The 25,419-nt window shown below is 40.4% G+C and overlaps 1 protein-coding gene across 7 annotated transcripts in view; it reads left to right on the top strand.

Annotated features, from left to right (window-relative positions):
- LOC126416771 (E3 ubiquitin-protein ligase HECTD1) overlaps positions 1-25,419 on the top strand; it is a 327,326-nt gene that overhangs the window by 267,636 nt on the left and 34,271 nt on the right. For 6 of the 7 annotated variants that reach the window (XM_050084626.1, XM_050084625.1, XM_050084627.1 and 3 more), the window contains 6 exons: positions 3,442-3,620; positions 5,142-5,276; positions 13,633-13,908; positions 17,637-17,767; positions 19,782-19,981; positions 23,415-23,643. In XM_050084626.1, coding sequence (XP_049940583.1) covers positions 3,442-3,620; positions 5,142-5,276; positions 13,633-13,908; positions 17,637-17,767; positions 19,782-19,981; positions 23,415-23,643 — 1,150 coding nt within the window. The remainder of the gene's footprint in view (positions 1-3,441; positions 3,621-5,141; positions 5,277-13,632; positions 13,909-17,636; positions 17,768-19,781; positions 19,982-23,414; positions 23,644-25,419) is intronic. The other variant, XM_050084623.1, reaches the window with a different exon arrangement.

Below are 25,419 nucleotides of genomic sequence, written 5' to 3'. Positions count from 1 at the left end.
ATTTGAACGAAAAATTTTGAGAAAAATATTTGGACCCATAAGAGATAGGATCAGTGATGAATGGAGATTGCTAAATAACAATGAAATTTACAAATTATATAAAGACTCCGATATAGTGGCCAAAATTAAAGCCAAAAGACTGAAATGGATAGGGCATGTCATCAGAGCACCACCAAACAGGACCATCAAGAAAGTGACTGAAGAGATTCCCACCGGAAGACGACCTCTTGGACGCCCACGCATGAGATACTTGGACAATATTCAAGACGATCTCAGAAAACTTGGACATGACAGACAGTGGCAAATTACTTGTAAAGACAGAGCAAAGTGGTTCAACATTGTCCATTCTGCAGCAAAAAGCCTTCATGGATTGTAATGCTTAATAATAATAATAATAATAAACCTACATTTGTAGACTTAGCGAAAGCTTTTGACAGTGGTGACTGGAATACTCCCTTTCAAATTGTGAAGGTGGCAGGGGTCAAATACAGGGAGCAAAAGGATTTTTAAAATTTGTACAGAAACCAGACTGCAGTTGTAATAGTGGAGGGCATGAAAAGGAAGCAGTGGTTGGGAAGGGAGTGAGACAGGTTTGTAGCCTATCATTGATGTTGTTCAGTCTGTGTACTAAGCAAGCAGTAAATGAAACAAAAGAAAAATTTGGAGTAGGAATTAAAATCTGTGGAGAAAAAATAAAAACTTTGAGGTTTGCCAATGACATTGTAATTCTGTCAGAGACAGCAAAGGACTTGGAACAGCAGTTGACTGGAATGGACAGTGTCTTGACAGGAGGATGTAAGATGAACATCAACAAAGCCAAAACAAAGATATTGAAATGAAATGTAATCGAATTAAATCGGGTGATGGTGAGGGAATTAGATTAGGAACTGAGACACTTAAAAGTAGTAGATGAGTTTTGCTATTTGGGGAGCAAAATAACTGATGATGGTTGAAGTAGGGAGGTTATAAAATATAGACTGGCAATGACAAGAAAAGCTTTTCTGAAGAAGAGAAATTTGTTAACATAGAGTATAGGTTTAAGTGTCAGGAAGTCCTTCCTTAAAGTATTTGTATAGAGTGTAGCCATGTATGATTGTGAAATGAGAATTATAAATAGTTTAGACAAGAAGAGAATAGAAGCTTTCGAAATGTGGTGCTACAGAATAACTCTGAAGATTAGGTGGGTAGATCATGTAACTAAAAAGAAGGTACTGAACAGAATTGGGGAGAAGAGGAATTTGTGGCATAACTTGTCTAGAAGAAGAGGTCGGTTGGTAGGACATGTTCTGAGGCATCAAGGGATCACCAATTTAGTATTGGAGGGCAGTGTGAAGGGTAAAAATCGTAGAGGGAGACCAAGAGATGAATACACTAAGCAGATTCAGAAGGATGTAGGCTGCCGTAGTTATTCGGAGATGAAGAGGCTTGCACAGGATAGAGTAGCATGGAGAGCTGCATCAAACCAATCTTGGACTGAAGACCACAACTACTACTGCTACTACACTGAAAAGCCAAAAAACCTGGTACATGTGCCAATATCGTGTAGGCTCCCCATGATTACACAAAAGTGCCGCAATACAATGTAGCATGGAGTCGACTAATGTCTGAAGTTGTGCTGGAGGGAATTGACGCCATGAACCCAGCAGGTCTGTCCATAAATCTCTAAGAGTAAGAGGGGTTGGCAGATCTCTTCAGAACAGCTCGTTGCAAGGTATCCCAGATATGCTCAATAATGATCATGCGTGGGGAGTTTGATGGCCAGCAGAAGTGTTGAAACACAGAAGAGTGTTCCTGGAGCCACTCTGTAGAAGTTCTGGACATGTGGGGTGTCAAATTGACCTGCTGAAATTGCCCAAGTCTGTGCGAATGCACAATGGATATGAATGGATGCAGGTGATGAGACAGGGTGCTTATGTACGTGTCACCTGTCAGTCGTATCTGGACATACCAGGGGTTCCATATCATTCCAACTGTACACGCCCCACACCACCAGCTCAGAAAGTCCCCTGCTGACATGCAAAGTCCATGGATTCTTGAGGTTGCCTCCATACCTGTACATGCCCATCCACTTGATACAGTTTGAAATGAGACTCGTCCAACCAGGCAACATGTTTTCAGTCATCAACAGTCCAGTGTCAGTGTTGATGGGCCCAGGCGAGGCGTAAAGCTTTGTGACGTGCAGTGATCAAGGGTACATGAGTGGGCCTTCGGCTCCGAAAGCCCATATCAATGATGTTTCATTCAATGGTCTGCATACTGACACTTGTTGATGGCCCAGCATTGAAATCTGCAGCAATTTGTGGAAGGCTTGCACTTCTGTCATGTTGAACGATTATCTTCAGTCATCGTTGGTCCCATTCTTGCAGGATCTTTCTCCCGCAGTGATGTCGGAGATTTTATGTTTTGCCAGATTCCTGACACCACTTCAAACTCACTTAAATCTTGATAACCTCCCCTGTAACAGCAATAGCCGATCTAACAACTGTGCCAGATGCTTGTCTTACATAGGCATTGCCGACCACAGCACCATATTCTGCCTGTGTACATATTTCTATATTTGGTTATGCATGCCTATACCAGTTTCTTTGGCGCTTCAGTGTAACTTCTGTTTCTGTATATGGTTGGATGAAAGAATATGAATGAGGAATGTACATGGGTGCCAGTCACAGTGACAGGTCATGGCGTACACAAATATCCTGTATTATAATCTGCTCACAGAAAATCAGTGGTAAACTATTGTTAATGTTGGTGAGAGTTGTGTGTGTTGCTATCACATAACAAATGTCTTATATTCAGATTGTGAAATTTTGACCATTTTTTTGCCACATTTCCACTGTATTTTAGCAAGGACAGCAAATTTGTTTTCTGTTGTATTCCATTGTGTGTCCACTCTACAAATTATCTCCATTTAGCCACAGTAGACGTATTTGTAAATTGATCTGCAGTAGAAGAAACTGTCAGCTTGTTGTTGGCTGTTTTATTGTCATCGTGTTGGTGGTTCTTGTCCATTTTCAATGTTGTCTTTGCAATCCTTGGGAGAAGTCTACAGTCAACACTGTGTTATGTTGTACAGTCTATAAACTGTCTGCAGCGTGTGGTCTAGTGATTAGTGTGTCTGCCTCTAGATTGCAGTATGCCGAATTTGATTTGTGTCTGGGTCTAAGATGTTTTTCCCCTGGGGATTCAGTGTTTGTTTTCTCCTAATCCTTTCATATTGTCTTCATTGACTTGCAAGCCACCAAAGTGACTTCAAATAAGACTTGCACCAGGCGGACAAACAACCCCAGATGGGGTCTCCTAATCAGTAATGCCATGCAGTCATTCATTTCATTCTATAAACTTCTACGTCGGTATTGCCTTTTTTCCTAGTGATAGTATTCCACATCTTTTGTTCTTCTCAACCTTATTCTTACAAATGACATGTGTTTGAAACATTTGCAGGTGGTCTTCTGAGTACAGCTCAGAGTTATCCCAGTTTGACAACAAGTGGTGGCGGGAGTGGTGGTGGAACAGGTTCAGGTGGAGTATCAACAACCGCTGGAGGTGCGCCGTGCCTTAGTCAGGCACTTACTATGAGTCTTACCTCGACCTCTAGTGATTCCGAGCAGGTCAGTCTGGAGGTTAGTGCTCCGGACTATTATTGAGTTTCTCTCTTGTGCATGGTAATAGAGTATTAAGAGATTGGTGAGTGCTGTTTAGTAATAAAAGTAAGTTATAATGTAAGTATTATCTAACTTCAGAAGGAAATATAATGGAAGGAAACATTCCACAATATAATGGAAGGAAACATATCATTTCAGAAGGAAATAAGTTGACATTGTGATCTTGTTATACATGCTTCTTTAAAGCAGAGGTTTAAGCAAGTGAGTTCCGTCTGGCATCCAATGGAGATTATATAATTTTTATCATGTACAATAATTTTCATGTTTAAACTTCCTTCATTAGCACATAGTGCACAAAGAAATATGTTAAAATTGTGAAGGAGGCCGTATGGAAAGAAGATGGTATTGCTTTTAGTAGCACTGTGTGCATGGTAATGAAAATGACACAGTGATTTGTAGTTTTAATGCAGATCTAAAAAAAACATCTAAATTGGATCCATGTAGAGATGTACTGACAGTCATTATTCTTGCAAATTAACCAAAGGTAGATTAGGAAGATGAGGAGTGGGGCAGGATGTGTTATACTTCACCACGCTTTACAGTGTACCAATACTAGTGTATGAAAAAGAATTTTTGTGCGGATGTCTTTAATTATGAAGGCACAGTAAGTCTCATAGCAAACTTTAAACGAGGTTTCCAAGAAGTGACTTAAATTTGTTGCATGTATCCCAGATTTTCTGATGGTTTGGCAACGCATTACTCTCAGTTACTCTTTATGTATACATTTTCTTCTGAAGAGAACTCATTTTTCTATTGCTGCTTACAAATAGTGACTTTCTTTTTTAATTTCTATAACATTTTTACTTGCACCAAGCTTTCTCTTAAGTGGACTTCTTGGTATCCATTCCCTCATTCCATATTCTCACACTGAAGTCCTCCCTTTCCCCCTCTATGACATGCTACCCACTCCTTCCCCCTTCCCCTCACTCTCGCACACTTTAATTCTTCTGTTTTTCTCTCCTCTTTCCCCTCCCCCCCCCCTCCCTCCCCCCTCACTCCCTCCCCCCTCACTCTCCACAATTTCACTTGTTGTGTTACGTGCCACTGTCCACGTTAACTCCCTTCCCTCCTTCCCAATCTCCCTTCATGCTTTTTCCCCCTCCTCTGCTGTCATGTCCGCAGCTTGTGGTCTAGTGGGTAGCGTTGCTGCCTCTGGATCGCAGGGACCCGGGTTTGATTCCAGCCGGGTTGGGGATTTTCCCTGCCCCGGGGACTGAGTGTTGTCGTCATCATCATCATCATCATCATCATCATCATCATCACCCATGACAGTGGCTAGATTGGACTGCGTGTAAATTGAGGCTTTGTGCGGGTGCTGATGACCGCACAGTTGAGCACCCCACAAACCAGTCCATTATCATCATCATCATCTGCTTTCATGCTATTTGCTAGAGGTTGCATTTTGGTATATGAAATTTGCTGCCATTGTGAAGCATAATTTTAATGTTACTTATTCACTATGTGAATATTTACCAACAGGATTTTCTGGAGAGCTGTCGTGCTCCAACTTTGCTCGCTGAACTGGAAGATGATGACGAAATCCCAGATGCTGATTGTGATGATGAGTGTGATGAGAATGAGGATGACGACGATGAAGAGTATGAAGAGGTCATGGTGAGTTCAGATGAAAATTTTATCGTAATTATCATGCAGAGCATAAGCCTGCTGGTACTGCTGACAGCATGTTTACCTTTTTTACTTTGCAGTTAAGACAAAGAAAAATTGCGAGTTGTTAAGAGTTGAATAAATTTTGATTGCAGAGATACAAATATTTCTGTTGAGACTTTTCTGGAAAAAGAGGTAAAATGAAAGCTGTAAGAGAGAAAAAAAAAAAAAATTGAGATGTGTGGAAATAAAGTAGCTGTACGTTGTTAACATCTGTGTGTGTACTCAGTTACTAAAGGTATTCATAAATAAATTCTTTTACTGTTCTTCATTTTTCTCTTTTTCTTTTTTCTTTTGTTTTCCATATTTGGTTTTACATTTTTATTCTGATACATTATGTCCATTTTGTCTCTTTTGTTATAAAGTTGTCACACTTACCCTTGATACCATGTGCTCCACTCTTCCTTATTTTCCCCCTCTCACTGTTTGCTTTGGCCAGCAAACAGTCTGTACTGTTAGAGATGATGGTGGTATTATGGCTGGGTGGCTTTTGGGCTGTTACATTCCTAACGTGCACGAAGAGAACTAGTTCATATAATTTTTGTGGTAATGAATAATCATGTAACAATAACACAGTTGAATATAAGAATTATTTGTACATAGACTGTGTCAGATACAGGTGTAGGGTTTGCTCCCCATGAGGATGCCACATTCTGTTCCAATTTTTACTCTCATTCTGACTCCGCAATAGTGAGTGACATCATAATATCTTAACTAATCACACTTGTGGTGGCGTAAGGTAGAGCGGATATATAGGCACTGGGAATCCAGCTCACGGAAATGTTAAGATGGTCAGTCCCGACTTCACTGTCTGACATGTTCAGGTTTCTTCTCTAAGAACAGATTGGGTTCTCTCAAACCGAGTTGATTTTTCGTATGCTGTTATGCTGGGAGGGGCAGGTTGAGAGACATTTCAAATGAAATTGTAAGATACTGGGTGTGGATAAAATGTTATGATATTTCCAGTCACAAATTATGAGATAGCTATATGCAATAATTGGTTCAAATGGCTCTGAGCACTATGGGACTTAAAATCTGAGGTCATCAGTCCCGTATAACTTAGAACTACATAAACCTAACTAACCTAAGGACATCACTCACATCCATGCCCGAGGCAGGATTCGAACCTGCGACAGTAGCAGTCGCGCGGTTCCGGACTGAAGTGCTTAGAACCGCTTGGCCACCACGGCCGGCTATATGCAATAATTACCCGCTGTTATTTACATCATATCGTTCCAGGGTTCGTAGACATTTTCTGTTGTTATCCTGGAACACCACTCGTGCGTGTCACCATTCCTGACTTTAGTTGTTGTAAACCCCACTTGAAGCAAGAGAGGGCCAGGATACCTGCATCACAGAGACTGTGGGAACATAAAACTCGAACACCATGTAGTTCTGGATTGCATTCATGACACAGGAGGTGGCAGATGTGGATACAAACTAAGCAGTTGTTAAATAACCAAATAACATGACACCAAGTAGATACCCAGAACAGATACTGGAAGTGGTTGTTTTTGCCTCCTAGTCAATATTTTTGGACTGGTAAGTGCAATAAAAAAACTGTGTATGGCATTAGCTGGTCACCCCAAAGGCTAGTCGCAGTAACTGCCGGCTGCTGTGCATTGTCAGCAGTCTGAGGCATTTGAATGTCACTCTTCCCAACGGTTTTATTTTACCGTATATACTCGAATAATCCACGCCCTGGAATAATTCATGCACTTCCCTGTGCTGCTCCGGGGGTTAGAATAGGCCCGAGGTATTCCTGCCTGTCGTACGAGGTGACTAAAAGGAGTTTCATGTGTTTCGGCCTTTATGTGATGGTCCCCTGTAGGGTTTGACCCCCATTCTACAAAATTTTCCCGAAGAACGAGCCAGTTGGGGAAGGGTTCCTTACAAGGTGCATCATGTCCATTGTGCATTGAGATCTTTAGCCCTCTTTCTCGTTGTCGCATTGCAGTCCTGCCCAGTCTCCATCTTTTGGGCGAGGACACCTTCCTGGGTGTGTTTTCCTCCATGCACTATACATTGTTGACTTCTGCATCGCCAATGACCATGGACTACTTTGCACCTGATATCCAGCATGGTAGCCAGTCCGTTGTGGTGTGGCCGCCATGTACCCTGTTGGGTGTAGCCCCCTGACCACACAGGGATCGCTCTGCTGACGCCTGCGCCGTTAACTCCTCACATATGCCAAGGGGTAGATGCCCATCCCCCTGGGGCATCGAGACTTCCTGTCTTGCTGGTGGTGAAACACCAGCAGTCTCTAAGCGAGCTCAGTTCAACGCACAGAAGTACGACCCCAAATCGTTTCCCTCCCTGGTCGCACCATGGGAGGAACGTCAGGCTAAAGATGGCAGTGGATCTTATTTGCCCCGATATCTTGTATGTTGGAGAGCTGATGGGGAATCTTTCATGATGATGAAGCCTTAGTTTTTTGTTGAGCATTTAGAGGACTAGTTCGGGGAGGTGGAGGGCTTGTCGAAAGTGAGATCTGGGCAACTGCTCGGTCACGGGGGTTACTCGCTTGTGACAAGCTGGGGGATGTTTCTGTAACCATCACGCCCCATAAGAGCTTAAATATGATCCAGGGTATCATATTTCACAGAGAACTTCTTTTGCAGTGCGATGATAAGATGCGCGCCAATTTAGAGTGGCGAGGTGTATATTTTGTGCAGCATATCCACCGGGGTTCGAAGGATACTCGGATTGCCACCAGTGCCTTCATCTTGGCCTTTGAGGGTGATACATTGCCCAAGAAGGTTGAGGTGATGGTCTTTGAGAGTGATGTGATTGTCTAGCAGAGTGATGTAAAGCCCTATTTCCCTCCTCTGATGAGTGTTCCCCCTCTTTTTGGTGGCAATTAATGGTCTTGCGGCTGCGGTGGGCTCATCGGTCTGTTCCTCTCTATATGCTGATGACTTTTGTCTTTATTACAGTTCCCCAAGCATCAGCGTCGCTGAACAGCGGCTGCAGGGAGCTATCCGTAAGGCTCATTTTTGGGCATCCAACCATGGTTTTCAGTTCTCAGCCTCTAAGACCTGAGTGATGCATTTCTGTCGTCATCGAACGGTCCACCTCCATCCAGAGCTCTACCTTCCCAATTAACTCCTTCGTATTGAGGAGATGCATCGCTTTCTTGGCATGCTGTTTGGTGCTCAGCTCAGTTGGACACCTCATCTTCGCGAGCTTAAACAATGGTGCTGGTGGCACGTCAACATCCTTCGCTGCCTCAGCCATACTGTTTGGGGGGCTACAAGAAGAACCCTCCTACAGCTCTATAAGGCTTTAGTCCAGTCCCGTCTCAACTACGAGAGCCTTCTTGTAGAAGCTGGAATCCCTCCCCTACGATTCCACAGACAACAGTTGCTTGCGTCATACATCGCCCACGTCCATGCCTCGCCCGACTACCCAAACCGCAAGCTCCTTTTTCCATCTTCTGCACTCCCCTCCCCACAACGGCGGCCTAGGTTGGGTCTCCGGATCACGACCCGCATTCGTTCCCTTCTCTCGTCATAAAGTCCTTTCCCCTTCCTCCATCCTTCCGGCCCTCTTCATCTACCCCTCCTTGGTCCCTCCCTCGCTTGCATCTTTCTTTGGATTTGTCCTGTGACTCCAAGTCCTCCGTTCCACCTGCCAGTCTTCATCAACAATTCATGGCTCTTCTTGCCTCGTTTCGCGATACAGATGTAGTCTACACCAATGGTTTTGTGGTCGATGGATGCGCTGGGTTTGCTTTCATCCACAGGGACTATGTTGAGCAGCATTCCCTGCCTTGTGGGAGTAGTGTTTTCACTGCGGAGCTGGTTGCTCTTTATTGTGCACTCGCTCACCTTTCCTCCTGTCCTGGGGAGTCATTTGTCATATACAGTGACTCCCTGAGTGGATTGCAAGCACTCGACCAGTGTTTTTCTCAGGACCCTTTGGTGCGCGGTATTCAAGATGCTGTTTTTGCTCTTGCCGAGTGTGGTCGTTCAGCGACGTTTGTGTGGACCCCGGGCCACATCGGCATTCCAGGAAACGAACGTGTCGATCAGTTGCCCAAGCAGGCCACCACTTCGCCACCCCTGGAGCTTGGTCTCATGGAAAGAGACCTCTGGTCAGGCCTACATCGCAAGGTCCGCGATGTCTGGAGCTCTGAATGGTCTGTCTTGAACACTCCAAATAAGCTCCGTTGGTAAAGTCGTCTACGGCCGTATGGAACACATCCTTGAGGAGCACGCGTAGGGGCTCGGTTGTTCTCTGCCGTCTCCGAATTGGACATAATGCGGTTGACCCATAGCTATCTCCTTCGCCGTGAGATCTCGCCCAAGTGTCGCTGTGATGCAGGGCTGACAGTGGTCCATCTTCTGCTGGACTGCCCTCTTTTAGCCCCCTTGCGGCAGTCCTTTAATTTACCAGCTACACTTCCTTTAATTCTATATGACGATGCCTCTATAGTTGACTCAGTTTTACGTTTTATCCGTGCAGCTGGGTTTTATCACTCACTCTAGTGTGGGCACTCTCGCATGATTTCTCAGGCTACACCCACTCCAGCGACTTTTAATTGGGACGTGGATACCAAAATAGTGTCTTTTATGGTAACAAGTTGTGTTGGTACCTCTATCAACACTTTCCATCTGGAGGTTCTTCGTTTGTAGTTGAGTCGTTGACCCTTTACCTAATCCATCAACCACTGTAGTCTGTTTTACTCTAGTCAACTATTTGCTCTGCTCCTTTTAAGTGTCCTCTGTTTTGTGTTATTGCGGTGTTCATTTTAGCTCTGTACCCCTTGGTGTTCCTTCCCTCTGGGTGCAGAGGTTACGCTTTTACTGTATAGGCCTTTTACAAGTATGTATGTTTGGAACAGGGGACTGATGACCTCGATGTTTAGCCCCCATCAATCCCCAGAACCAACCAATCAACCTCCCTCCCTCTATGCGGTGCTTTACGTGCTGGAAGATCAGCCATATGTCTCCCGTTGTACTTCCAGTGTCACATCCCGATACTCCATATGCCCCACCTTCCATCTGTGTCAGCTGCAGAGAGCCCCATTCGCCTTACTGCAGGATTCTCCAGAAAGAAAGGAAAATCATGGAGTACAAGACTCTGGACCGACTGAGCTACACTGAGGCTAAGAGAAAATTTGAATGCCTTGATCTTGTGCATATATCATCTTACACCACCACTACAACGGTTCTGGCACCATTAGCTCCGCCAACCCAGGTCACCTCTCGGAGCCGAAAGACTACACCTGTAGGGGGTCCATTCCCTCCCTGTTCCTCCTGCACCACCACCTACTTCGGGAGCAGCACCCACCACCACCACCACCACCACCACCACCATCAGGGACGTCCGTCCACTGGAGAGTGCATGATGACATGTGTGGTAGTGACCACGTCCCCGTCTTCCTCTCACTGCCCCAACATCAGGTACACGGACACCCGCCGAGACGGGCTTTGAACAAGGTGGACTGGGGAACTTTCACCTCTGCTGTCACTGCTGAATCTCCCCCTCACGGTAACCTTGATGTGATGGTTGAGCAGGTGACCAGTACAATTGCTTCTGCGGCAGAAAACACGATTCGTTGCTCTTTAGGGTGCCTGAGCCGTAAGACAGTCCCTTGGGGGTTGCTGGAAGTCGCTGAGGCAATTAAGGATTGTCAGTGAGCTCTACAGCGACACCCTTCCGTGGAGCACCTCATACCCCTTAAACGGCTCCGTACCAGTGTTCACTACCTTATCAAACAACGGAAGAAGGAGTGTTGGGAGAGACACGTCTTCACCATTGGGTGCCACATGTCACCTTCCCAAGTCTGGGCAAAGATAAGATGCCTTTTCGGGTACCAGGCCCCAACAGCTGTCCCCAGTGTTACCATTTATGTTGCAAAATCTTGATAGCCAGCCCCGGCTAGCTTTGAAATTGGTAATATCTATTTCTTTGGCTAAAGCCGATGTTTTAAGCTGGCACATTTCACTCATCACTGCGTATTGTTGCTTCTCATCCACATAATAGCAGAGCCTTTTTTTGAGGTCTGGATGTTTCGCTTTTTGGCCGCAAAATTGAAATGCCCAGCAGTTACTGTTAGTTTCTTGAAGCAGCATAATTTTTTTTTTTTGCCAGGCACGAATACAACTCTCGTTCATGTCATACTTTCTTCCCACTGCGCGGTGCGCGGTTTCCAATGTTTTCGGCTTCTCAGTAATTTTCAATTTTTGTTTAGCAGTGTACAAGCGATAATGAAATAGTAGCCATAATAACAAGTTTGAAGATGTCAATACTTCAGTTATAATGTGCTACAGAGGCATCACAAACTGAGGCCACAACAGTGCTACAGTATAATGGGATATATTGTTGGAGGCGGAGCAGTACCAACCTTGTTTCGAATAATCTCCATACCCCAGTGTTTTGTCCTTAAATTCAGAAAAAAAAGCACAGATTATTCAAATATTTAAGGTAACTTTGGAGATGGGGTGAAACAACCAGGGATTTGTATTTAAATAGCATGTACTGTTTGGTGAGAGGGTGTTGTCACATCTGTGGAGGGGGGGGGGGGGGGGGGCTGGTTGGTTGGTTGGTTGGGTGCATAGTTAAACCAGATAATGACAGAGTGAAAGTCCACACACAGAAGAATTCAAGTTAAGAAATAAATACCTTCAACAAAAAGAACTTGCACTCTGCCATGAAGTTACTCACAAATTAAGTCTTTACCTTGTTGTGCCAGGAGTCGGGTATGTGCCCTTACCACTCATGGTCAATACTTTCAAGTTCTGAGCTGTCCAAGCTCAACTCAACACTTTAGAGTGCCAGGTGTGTATAGTATTTATGTAGAAAAGACCAGCTGCACAGTCACAAAGTGCTGTGCTGAACACAAGCTCCATATACAATGAAGAGAAGTGGACAAGTCAGCCATGGTGGAACAATGACTGGAGAATGACAACAGAATACTATTTGAGGGCGCAACTACGTATTGGAATTTAATTGTAAAAGAAACTGCCAGGGTATGATTATGGTGCATAATTTCAAAAGTGGCCAGGCGTATGTGTTTAGTAGAGCACCAGTAAACCCCTGATTCCTTAATGAATTGTACTCTCATCTATAAAATATCTTCAGACTTTTAATTACCTTACGCACGGGTTAACGTGTTAAATATTTGATGTTAAACATGTAAGAGAGAATAAATTTAGAAAAGGTTTGAAATTATCTTAGTTTGTTGAAACCCGCAAAGTGCTCTCGTTATCGAGCCTAGTTAAGTATAGTGCAGGTAATTGCTTTCCATTTTAAGCAAAACCTAATTTTTCATGCATCTCATTATTGATGACATTATATCTCCTGAACTATATACAATCGTATAATTTTGCTGGTACATTCAGTAGTAAATTAGGATACTTTCTGCAAAATGTGTTGCGAATAGTGAGTAGTAAAGAAGTAATAAATTAATATGTCTTGCCTGAAGTTAAAGTTTTTGTGGATGAACAACAAAACTGTAAGCAATTAACATTTTTCCTTTCATCATTTTATGAGAGGTGTTGGTGAGAACAAGTTTTGTGAAGGTTTGAAATTACGTGGAAAGTTTGCTGGAAATCGCTATGTCTATTCACAGCTCCTTACTATAATACTTGCCTTACTGTGTTAAACCTTCTTTATATAAGATTGTACCTCTTAACGAGTAGATCATGACAGAATTTTAAATTCAGTCAGTAATTATATAAAATATTAAAAATAAAATTTTTGTTGCCCCTGGAAGCTGTTATATAGGCAATTTGCAACTGAGTCTTTGCACCAAGAACCATGAAACTGGTTAGCCATTCAGTAATACAGTTGGTGGCAGACTTGGACACCAAACTGAATCAGAGAAGTATGATTGACAGTACAAGTCAGCAGTAGTGTCAAAAACCACGAGATACAACATTTAGCTTATAAGACTCGGTATGAAACATTCTGCTACCACTTGCTTAAGTACTAGTTTGTTACAAAGCATGTATTGTATGTAGAGTTAATATTCATTATCTACTTAAATTTACATGCTTAAAAACAATTTTCTGGTGACATGTTTATGAAATGCTAATATTAAGGTGAAATTACACAACTGATGAATAGCTTTTTTACAGGTGATCAGGTATCTAGTATTTTCTCTAGTTTGTTCATATCCTTCAACAAACATTTTTATGAAACATGTTGAACTCATCATTCTTACAAAAATGGCACTCTTTGTCTCATTATGTGTGATTGTTTGTTAACTGGTTATGCAACAAACACATACTGTAATGTCTTTTGGTGCTGGTATTTTTCACCATTGGAAATCGAATTTGGTTTTCTGTTTTAACAGGAGGAAGAAGGATACGAAGTTAGAGGTGGTAAACGACGCTCGTGGGATGATGACTTTGTCCTGAAAAGGCAATTTTCGGCACTTATACCTGCGTTTGATCCACGACCGGGCCGCACTAATGTTAATCAGACATCAGATTTGGAAGTTCCTCCACCTGGATCAGATGAAAGTTCAAGTGGGGAGAGCAGTTGTATCAGTGTTGGGAGCAGCTCAGATGTAGAGACAGTGCCGCAGCCCCGCCTCAAACTATCATTACGAGGACCAAACCAGCACGGGGTAGGTAATTCTTTCTGTTGAGAAAGAGTAGGATTGCATGTCGTTGCCATCGTGATGGATATGAAGAAATAGAAAACCACATTTCCCAATTATTCATCTGTAATAAATTTTGTTGGAAATTTATGTAGGGAAATTGTAAAATATATGTTTCTATAATCCTTAACTTCAATTTATGTTATTATCTTTGGGAAATAAAATTTGTAACCATCTGAAACACTGATTAAATTAGTTTTTTCTCACTTTAAGTATTAAAACTCAATTTGCTTTCTGTTGATTACTTCTTGGTCATTGTCAATTGATGAATTCAAGAAAATTTTATTAATTCAGAGTCACAAGACTGTACATCCATACTAGAGCTGTATTGATGGTTTGTTTTTTATCAGTTACTGTTGTATTCTTCATGTGTTTGCCTGACTCAAAATGCTGTGATAGTTAACATAGTGTAGTTTGTAACCATGTTTCTATTTTTTAATTGTAAATTCGAGAGTCAAACACAACAGTTACAATTATATTATTTATAAGCCACATTGGCAGAATCATTTGTATAGAACTTTTTGAAAGAAATTTCCACCATTTGGTTGTAAATTACTGGTCATGCCATCACGATTTTGGCTTTATAACCATTCTAAAGTGCTAGCTGAGCTCTTGCAGGATGTCCATTCTGTCTAAACAGGCTCTAAAGCTGATTGTGTGAAATAAATGAACAGTAATTTACAGTCAAATGGTGGAAATTTCTTTATAGAAATTGTTATGCTTTTTATTATTAAAAAGATGATAGGCTAAGACCTAGATAAAATCACTGAAAGAGATGGTGCAGTGATAATGACACTCGTATTTAATTCAAGAGGGACTGTGTTCAAATGTACATGCGGTCATGCAGCTTTAGGTTGTCATTGGTTTCCTTAAGTAGCACTAGGTGATATCCTTCTTTTTTTGCTACGTAACTCTGCAATTCACACTTAACTGCCTGACACAGGGTTTATCAAACCACTTTCAGACAATTTCTCTACCGTTGCACTCTCAAATAGCACATGGGAAAAACAGTTGCTTAAATCTTTCTGTACAGGTTGTGATTTTTCTTGTTTTATTATTATGATCAAGTCACACTATGTAGTGGGAATCGGGAGAAAATTAATGATTGAAATTTCACGAAAATATCTTGACATAATGAAAAACTCCTATATTTTAATGATTGTTGCCTCGAATCACATGTCATATCGACGGTAATCTCTCTCCTGTTGCACAATAACACAAAACAGCTGCCCTTCTTGGAACTTTGTCAATGTCGTCCATTAATCCTATCTGGCAATGCTCCTGTACTGCGCAGCAGTACTCCAGAAGGGGTGGGCATGTGTAGTGTAAACAGTCTAGTAGAACTGTTGCATCTTCTAAGTGTTCTGTCATCTTCAGTTTGCCTTCCCCCACCAACATTTTCTATGTGATGGTTCTAGTTTAAGTTCTTTGTAATTGTAATCCTTAGGTACCTAGTTGAATCAGCAACCTTTAATTTTGAGAGATTTGTTGTAGAACTGAAATATAACGGATTTCCTTCAGTACCCATGTGGATGACAACATACTTTTTATTGTTTAGAGTCAGTTTCCACTTATCGCACCTTACAGGTATCTTTCCTAAGTCATTTTGATCTTCTATTGACTTTCCTAGATGGTAAATGACAGCATCATGCAAACAATCTAAGAGGGCTGCTCAGATTGTGTCCTAAATAAGTTTATTTAGATCAGGGACAGAAGAGGGTCTATAACACTTTGTTGGAAATTCCATATATCACTCAGTGACTTTGTCAGTTATTATGAACTATGACCTTTCAGGAAATTATTGTGAATCCAGTTGCACAACTGCGACAATACTCCTTCAACACACAATTTGATTAGCAGGCTTTCTCTCAGCCAAGCATCTAACCCAAAAAGCCTTCAACCAACATTAGATGAATTCAGATGGTTCTTGAGCATTTTAAGAACAGTTGGAGTAGCCTGCAACTTCTCTTCCCGTTTTACCTCTCAGGAACAGTTTTGGTAATAAATGGTTGAATTGCTTTCCTATACTTGTACAGTCCAAAAATCACACTCGGTCCGTAGTAACTTAAACGGTGACCAGGCATTAAACTTCATCCCTCAACCGTAAATGTGATAGTCTTTACGTATTGCCAGTGATTATAAGTGCCAATCGAGGAGATACTTGGCTAAGTAGGGCTCCAGGTCACAAAAAATGTCAATGCTGGGAGTGTGGTATGCTGACCCCATACCCCTCCACACCAAATGCAGTGGCACCATTACCAGAGGATCACACTTCGTTCGGTCCAAAATGTTGTTTTACATGTGATTGTATGTTGATGAGAGCATCAATTTGGTTGTATTGGCATGAGGGAGAATTGTATAATGATCATGTGAATAATACAAAATTCTATGCAGTTTTGAGTTACTCACCCCCGTTATTGTTGGAAAAAAGGCCGTTTTCACTTGACACGAGGTACAGCATGCGCGCGTGAAGTCAGTGAAATGTTTCATATTGAGTATAAAAATAATTATATTTGCAGAATGTGTAAAGATAATAGTTCATCGTATAATAGCAGTAATATTAAATCATTTGAAGCTATTTTTCTACTAAATACCCAGGTCAGTAAAAAAAAAAATAATCAAGACTGAATTAACAAAAATAGATAAAAGTTAAGATGATTGTTTGAATGCATCAGCTCCCCCCTCCCTTGACTTCAATGTGCAGAATGTTCATACAGCCCTGTGAAAATGTTAGAAAAGTCTTCATTTGTTATGTCTTTCAACTTGCTTATCACATTGGCAATGGAAAAACTAGTTTGTAGTAGCTACAATATTTCAAAAAGGATATATTGCTACCCCATACAGAGGAGATGTTGACCCACAGACAGGCACACCAAAAAGACTGCTATACATTTGAGCTTTTGGCCAAAATGCCTTCTTCTGAAGTAGAAAACACACACACACGCGCGCGCACACACACACACACACACACACACACACACACACACACACACGCGCGCGCTCATGCAAGCACATCTCTCACACACATAACCACTGTTTCTGGCTGCTGAGGACAGAGACAGAGACAAAGGCAGTGGCTGTGTATGTGTTGTGAATTTTTGTGTGTGTGTGTGTGTGTGTGTGTGTGTGTGTGTGTGTGTGTGTGATTGTTTTCTGTTTTAGGAAAAGGCCTGTTGGCCGAAAGCTCAAATGTGTACCAGTCTTTTTGTTGTGCCTGTCCGTGACTCGGTGTACCCTCAATATTGTGAGTAACAATCTATCCTTTTCATAATATTGTTAATGGCTTGAGTTTGCACATACATTTTCTTCTTAAAAACATTGTCGAGAATATGATGGACACTCGATTTACAGCTGTTGCTCATTTGCTATGTGGAATACAAAAACATTGACACAACACAGTCCCATAGCCACTGCTTACAAACAACTGACTGTCTGAATGCATATCTGTTGTTTACAGTTGTTGGTTCAAGCCACCACTGTAGTTACTGTGCCGACATCGCTTGTAAGTCTCAGAACATTTTGAAGTGGTGGTATATTTATATTAATTTAGTATTTCCTTAGCTCATGTATCAGTCTTTTACTCATAAACAACAACAGTACTACTGCGTCATCACCATATAATTAACTTTTCTATTATTAACACAAACTCAAGTATAAGCAATTTGTAAATAATGCTTTCTTTTCTATGTGTTTAGGTTCCTGATGTTGAAGTACCATTAACAGACCGTAACTGGACAATATTCAGAGCTGTACAACAGCTTGTCCAAAGTGCAGAACTTGGAACAAGGCAAGAAAAGCTGCGACGTATATGGGAACCAGTATACACGTAAGTTGACATTCTTTATAAGTAAGTTGACATTATTCATAAATTCTTATAATTTTCAGTAGGTTTAAATCTAGTGCATATTTTGAAAATGATATAAGCAGCTATTTAGCTAAGAATTTATATCAGATTACACATTGTATATAGCTAGAGCCCCCTCCATGAATGTGTGGAAATGTCAGAAACAGTATGGTATGATCGAGTCATTCTACACGTCTAAACCCTATACACTTTGTAAAAAACACACACACACACACACACACACACACACACACACACACACACAGGAATAATCATGAGCAGCTTGAGGACCTCGTTTCCTTTCAACAATAACTCAGTCTTTGCAGATACCAATTAGTAGTATTTAAAATACCTTGTAATGCTGTGATATATTCATTTGTAGTTAGGTAACCACAACTAATAGAACATTGTTTTATGGGAACTAGTTATCTTTTTCACCAGTTTGAACAAACTGGGTTGTAGCATTTTCGCCAGACATAACTGCACTTGCAATGAGATTAGCAATCACCGAAACTCTGTAACCTTCATAAACTAATGTTCGTGGGTAATGATGTAAATAAAGGGAAGTTGTACTTACCAGTTGTACTTAGCAGGCAGACCAATAAAAACTTACGCAAGCTGCAAGTAACTGTCAGAACTGAAGGTTTCTTTATCAGGCAAACAAGAGGATTGCTGTAAATGTGTTTGTTGAGCATTAAATGAGGATGGTGCGTGATCATGGTAGCAGGATGGTGCGTAATCATGGTGGCAGTCATAGTAACTAATTCTGAAATGTGCTATCCATAAGGTACCCAAACACTGTACCCTATAGAATAGAGTTAGCAGGGGACAGTGGAACATGGCTCCAGTCAGTTTTTGGTCAGTACTTTCGTGAAACAGGAAGTTATGCAGTCAGTATTAGTATAATTATAAACTATGCAAGCAAACAAAATTTACTATTAAATGCACATTTAAATGCACAATCAGTGCTCTGGCACAGTGATGAACTGGAAAGAGTGGTACAAGATCTGTTAGGGGTAAACAACCTGTATAGACTCAACAGACCTGCTCAGCACCCAGCCTAAGAAGGAAAAAAAAGGGGGGGGGGGGGGGTTTATAGTTTATATCTGGCTTCCTTTTGGAAGCAAGTATGGACTACAGGAGCAGCAGACAATGTTAGTTCCACCTATAAAATGCCCCATGGACTCTGGAGTTGACTGAAACCGAGAAAGATCATGGGTTTGTATAGAAGGCTGCACCAAAATGATGCTACAGCTGCGGGTGGGCAACTGAGACTAGACAAAGCGATGGGCTGTCCTTCTGAATCAGTACTCACATCGTCTTTTTCACTGTCATCACCATCAATTGGTTGAATAACACAAATTCAAGCTCCTGAGAGGTATCAATGTATCAGTAAAAGTTTATAGTCATCATCATCTTCTTCTTCTGCTTCTGTGGAGTACAGGATATTTAAAAGCTCTTCTAAATGTCTCTGCTTTTCCAAATTTTGTCTGAAATAAAATATGATATTTCGTACATACTGATACAAGCCAATCACGCAACAGTGCTGATAAAGTAATCATTTTAAATTTATTCTATGTATTTTAGTATCCAAATTAGTAATCTGTAATAATATGAGCAAAGGTACAAAAATATACATCGTAATTTTATTATACATGTCACCTAGCCGTTACGAGAAGTGGCAGAATTAATAGCACTAGAACAAATGCTTTCTACCAGGTAGTAAGCAATCCTGTTCTTCTCTGTTAACTGTTGTTTTCAGCCATGGACTTCCAAACTAACAATTAAAGTTATAAGAAATGTTACAGTTGTTGACATGATCTGCTGGAAACAGATGTGTATAAGAAGAGAATGCGTATGATAAATCATACAGTGGGATGTGATGAGTTAATTTGTTGCACTGTTCACGGACTCCATGACAAAGTTTAACTTGATGATCATATTAATGTTGTTATAGGGCTGCTTATTATTGTTGCATGTGTCTCTTGTGGTACAGCATAGTATATCGCGAAGATGACAGCACACCTGGACAAGAGGATCAACAAAATGTAGATTCAACACACCAGAGCAGTATTCCTTCAAGTACTACTTCACCTTCTACTCCTGCGACACCAACCATGCCGCCTGCCTGCAGTGTTGATGATGTGCTGCAACTTCTCAGGCATCTTTTTGTCATCAGCACATTTAAAGATGAAGGTAAGCTTTATTAGATTCTCCTCTGCATTTTATTGAGGGGGCTCATATTTAAAAAATGTTTTTTTTTTATTTATTTATGATTAAATATAACTTGAGTCTTGGGCATGAATTTCTGTGTAGGTATTACTATGTTAGAGAGCTGTTTTCTTGCAGAATGTGAACAATGCAGTGTTAAAAGTTATGTGACTTTCCATGTTTCGCATGTTCATAATTAAATTCTACACACATGTATAGATTGACCTGTTAGTTTGTCCCAAGTGAATCCAACAGTGAAGAATTTTATGCTTAATATGTGTTACTGATTTGGTTGCTGTTTGTAATTCTTACTTTTCAGTGTTGCCCAATCCCAAAACCAAAAGTCACTAGATTATGATGAATAAAATGAATTATGTCATAGAATGTAATTACATTTTCTGATTGTTGCCTTTGTTGTCACCATATTCTTTGATTGATGGGAATAACCTGAACTTTAACATCACTCTGTGTTAAAGCCTACAGCAGTGAAGGGAGAAAAAAAGAATGTGACCTTTGTGCATCTTCAGACAATTACCTAGTATTTACAAAAAAAATGTTTTGTTTGCATAATCCCAAAACTGCACTTCCTTCTCAGATGTTTGTTTAAGTAGGGTGTGTGTGTGTTGAGTGAAGATAATTATTTTTATTCCTCTTCAGGAACATTCTTTCAGCCCTATAATAATATGAAATGCTGAACTTTGTCTTCTTATAGGTTTGTAGATAGTATCGTCACTATTATGTATGCATTTTTATAGGAAACAAACGTAGTTAATTGCATTGTAGATAATAATTTAAATATGGGCAACTTGATTGGAAGAGAAGGAAAGGGTTTAATGAGTAACTTAGGGTGTGTTGATGCTTCCACCTTGCCAGCATGGCCTCCTGAAGTGAATCAAACCCACGGAGTCTTACCAGCCCATTTACCCTGCACTGTCACTGTTCTCCCCACTGCTCGCTGTGATCTTCACGAGGCAACAGTTTCAAGGTGGTTTGTGTTTCATTTCACAACCATCATTGTATGTTCCGAAACTTGAGTTGTGATTGGCTGTTTCAAGGTCACTCCACCGGCACCCTTTTTAATTCTGCTAGCTATGTGATTAACTGCAGGGTAATTACTCCCGACCAGCAGTAAGGCTGCAGCATGAATATAACGAGGCTCCTGGTGATCAGGAAAGTGCCAGCAGCAAAACTGTATCATAAACATACCCTGCAAGCAGGTGAAATGTTAACGTTTTGGAAACTGTATGTTGGTTTTTCTTTCAATTGCTCATGAAAAGGGACAAGAAAATAATGTGAAAACTGTAATGCAAAATTAGTTGCTTTTAATTAAATTGGTGATTTTTATGAGAGATCATGAAATTTGTAGTTTTCCTGTATAAAAAGTAATAAATCTGAGTAATTAAACGTGAAAATTGCTTGTTCACTTCTAATCTCCTCAAGACTATGGTATCTGTATGATCATAACAAACTTTGAAGTAATTATGAAAATAGCATCAAAGTTGACAAAAATCACATCGAAATTTAACAAAAAAGAGATTGAACTCAGCTAAAGCAAAAATAAAATAATAATAAAAAATTAAAAAGTTGACTTGGCAACAACAAACCAGTTTTGCAAAAGAATGATACAGAATTTTGCCACAAAATATAACTATTCTTTCTTATCCCTACTTGTTGGTAACATTTTCAGTTGTTTTAAACTGTAGTGTACCACAGATCATGGGCACAAGCAAGTAAGCAGTATTGATAGCGAAAGACAGCAAAAATTACAGACAGTGGTATGAGTGTTCACAGGTGACCCAAGTTACTTTCATGACAAATGAGAAAAAAATCAATCAAACTTTGCCCTTTTGTAGCATTTGGTGGACAATAAAAAAAATGTGATGGCCTCGTGGATATTTCTGTATGGCATCCATTGTAAGTTTTTCCTGGAGACAAGTATCTTTAGTTGACCGCACTACAATACGAAACAGAAAATTATACTCAAGCACTTGTTTCCTGATACAGTACTACCCGATGCTGCAGTCCGTCTACTGGGGATACAATTTCTTTAATTGGCACTTAAAACTAAATGTTTCCACCCCATCACCCACCCGGTTCCATAAAATACTTGATAGATCCTGTGGCACCCATAGAACTCTCTTCCCTGTTTTCTACAAGTGTAAGTGATCACACTGCAGTTCTATGCTATCTGTAATTATTTTATTGTAATCACATCACTGTATTTTCTTGCACAACATTCTTCATGAATAGGTATGGAGAATAACATTCTTGAAGTACTACATCAGATAGTTAGTGCCCTGGAACTCTCAAGGTGTGACCAGCTGAGATTCTGCAGAGTAGATACAGGGCACCCCAATTTAGGATAAGTGCTATTGAGATTTCTGCTTGGTCATCTGGATTGACATGTTCCACTGTTTCTTTAAATCAATTCAGGTAAATGTGCCAACAGGTTCCTCTGCTACGTTCTGGCTGATTTCCTTTCCTATCTTTGAATTCTTTCCCTGGTCTGATGATTTAGATTTGACAAGATGTTATACTTTAAGCTTCCTCTTTAACTGAGATGAAATCAAATCATACATGTTTTACTTCTGCCTTCAACTGTATATTTCAGCCTGTGCTACCTGTCGGTTATAGTATTTCCCTCACATATGCCTACTTAGCTCGCTATCCTGTCCGAGGGTTGCTTTTATAAGTTCCGCTCTCTCTCTCTCTCTCTCTCTCTCTCTCTCTCTCTCTCTCTCTCTCTCTCTCTCTCCTACACAGTCTGCCTAAAGTACTACTATCCACCCTTTAAATGTATGCTGCTTGAAAACCCTTCCACAGCAGCAGGCAAGGTATGTCCTCATATTTGTAAGGAACAGGGTTCATTCACTCGTCCAGCCATAGTTACATAGTTACCCTGGAACAAACTCAGTTTTCTGCTTCATCGTTGATTCATTTTGAGCAAGTACTCTGTGTAATGACTTCGTTGATATTACGTCATTCAACTGTAATGTTCCTTATTTATTTTGTGTTCATGAACCCCAACCATCCATCTTTGGTCCAGTTTCACAGAGGCAAATGTGTGATTGATTGGGGGTGCAAGCAGACGTGCTGGTTTTGGTGCACAATTGTTGGGGAGACATTTGTAATTATAGATTTAATACCTTTATTTAAGAGTGCCATACAGGAAGTGAGATAAGGTGAAGGATCATTGTTATTTTGAAGTTTTGTTTCAGAGCTTATATAATTGAAGCAACTAGCATATCACAGTGTTCTAAGTTTCTTCCTATGTGTAGCTTGTTTTATGCATTTTACATTATTTTTGGGAAACAAACTACGATGGTTTTTATAGTTTCTTTTTTTGTTGTTGCATTAATGTGTTTAGAAGACTAACTTTCTTTAAGAAAAATACATTTATATTTGGTTTTTATAACAGAGGCAGAGAATGAAAATGAAATTGAAGACAGTGAAGGTCACTTAGCTATTGAAGAATTCACTAGTAAGAAGATAACCAATAAATTGCTACAACAGATACAGGATCCTCTGGTGCTGTCATCAGGGGCACTTCCATCGTGGTGTGAAGAACTCAACCGATCTTGTCCATTCCTCTTTCCCTTTGAGACAAGACAGCTATACTTCAATTGTACTGCATTTGGCGCTTCAAGGTTAGTTAATACTAAAACTTAGTGATTGTTAAGTGGCACTTTCAGGGCTGAATTACAGTAAAGCTAGTATAAATAAATAACTAGCAGAGTTTCTGAAAGTCTCGGTGATTTTTGTGGTGTACTACTCCATCTATTATCTATTTCATGATGACTGACTCCTGGCTTTAAGCTACTCTTGCAAGATGAATATCTGTGTGTCACACTTGTCCGGAGTCTCGGGAAGAGTCTTCTTTCATTTGATATGTGGGAATATTGTAAAGGTTTCTTGAAATTACGGCAACCAGTCACCTTTTGTTTTGTTCTTCAATTTTTTTAGTAGTCCATTACTGGTTTCGCACTGCCTAGCGATTAGTCACCAGAATGTACATATTTATTAATTGTCTGCAGCAGTGTGGGAGTCATGTCGCTCTGGCAAGGCAAAACCTGTAAGCACTGAGTGTGGTGGGAATTACTGACATTTATTCACATTATTCACATTTACTTACAGTGATAAGTATCTATTTGTTGGATGCTGTATCTATCTCATAATGTGAATAATTCTCACCACACTCTGTGCTTACAAGTTTTGTTTATACATCTTGCCACAGTTACATGACTCCCAAAATGATGCAGAGAATTAACCCTCTGGTGGGCACGCCTTTCATACTTCCATGAGTGAGAGTGTTGCAGCTTTTACACTGCAATTAGGACTACAGTTTTAACCTAAGGAAAAATAAGCTTTATATAATTGCCAGTTACATTTTATTGGAGTAAACATAAAACATTTCATGGCTCTATAAAAATAATCTTTTTATTTATATGTTGCCTTCACAATTGCCTATTTTTGTCATAGTAATTTATAACAAGCAGATATTCTTTATTGCCTTCATGGTACTTTTAATTGTATCACCTAATTACACTGATTCACATGAAAGAAAGTAACAAGGGGACACATTATGAAATCGAGCATTCATAAACTCCCACTACTGTTTATGATTGTGAATAAATTAGTCAACTTCCATCTGAAGCTCACTTTCACATTGCACGCATTTTGTATCTATGACACTATGTTTCTTGCATATATTTTTCTTGCATTTCATACATACTGTTTTGGTTCTGTCGTTTTTATGCCTGCCACATATTTAACAAATTCCAGGTTTTGTTAGCTCCTTGGGCTCCTTGGTCTTCTCTTCTTTGTGCCTATATTTAGTCAAGAAGGTGTGAATATCCTAGGGAAGTGTCTCTAGTAATGCTCATTGATTCAAATGTTCTTCCATAAGGTCCAGAGCAATGTGTTTTAAAAAATTCATCTTCTTTCTTTATTATCAGGATTGTTGAATTTGAAAATAATGTTTGTATTTATCCCAGCAATATCGAGATGTCTGTAGGAAAGTGCAAGTGGCCATCATTGCTTTATTCTGGAAGTACTGTAGGATGGGCACATCTGATCTACAGTGCCTACTCCTCCTTTGGTAGCATTGTAGTCCAAATTCATTCTTGATTTCTTAGTCTCTTAACCTATTTTATTTCTGCTGTTCATTGTCGATAAAAAATCACAGCTTTGTTCTTTTTAGGAACAGTCAAGACCATACAGAAATCGTCTTGAAAACCGAAGAGACATGACTGGACTTCCCAGGTTTTATTGGCTTGGAATTCTTGAGCTGTTTCCTTCATATCCTCTTTTTTTCCCCCATGGTTCCCAAGAAAGTCAAACCTTTGCCAAGTACATTTTAAGCCAGATGGTAGCTACTGTAGTAATTGTCAGTTGTAAGATTTCTGTTTGTTTTCTCAATTGGT

This window comes from Schistocerca serialis, chromosome 8, assembly GCF_023864345.2.
Source record: "Schistocerca serialis cubense isolate TAMUIC-IGC-003099 chromosome 8, iqSchSeri2.2, whole genome shotgun sequence".
NCBI classification, from domain to species: domain Eukaryota; kingdom Metazoa; phylum Arthropoda; class Insecta; order Orthoptera; family Acrididae; genus Schistocerca; species Schistocerca serialis.
Note: the sequence above shows the minus strand (reverse complement) of the source record. Positions and strands in the feature narration are given on the sequence as shown.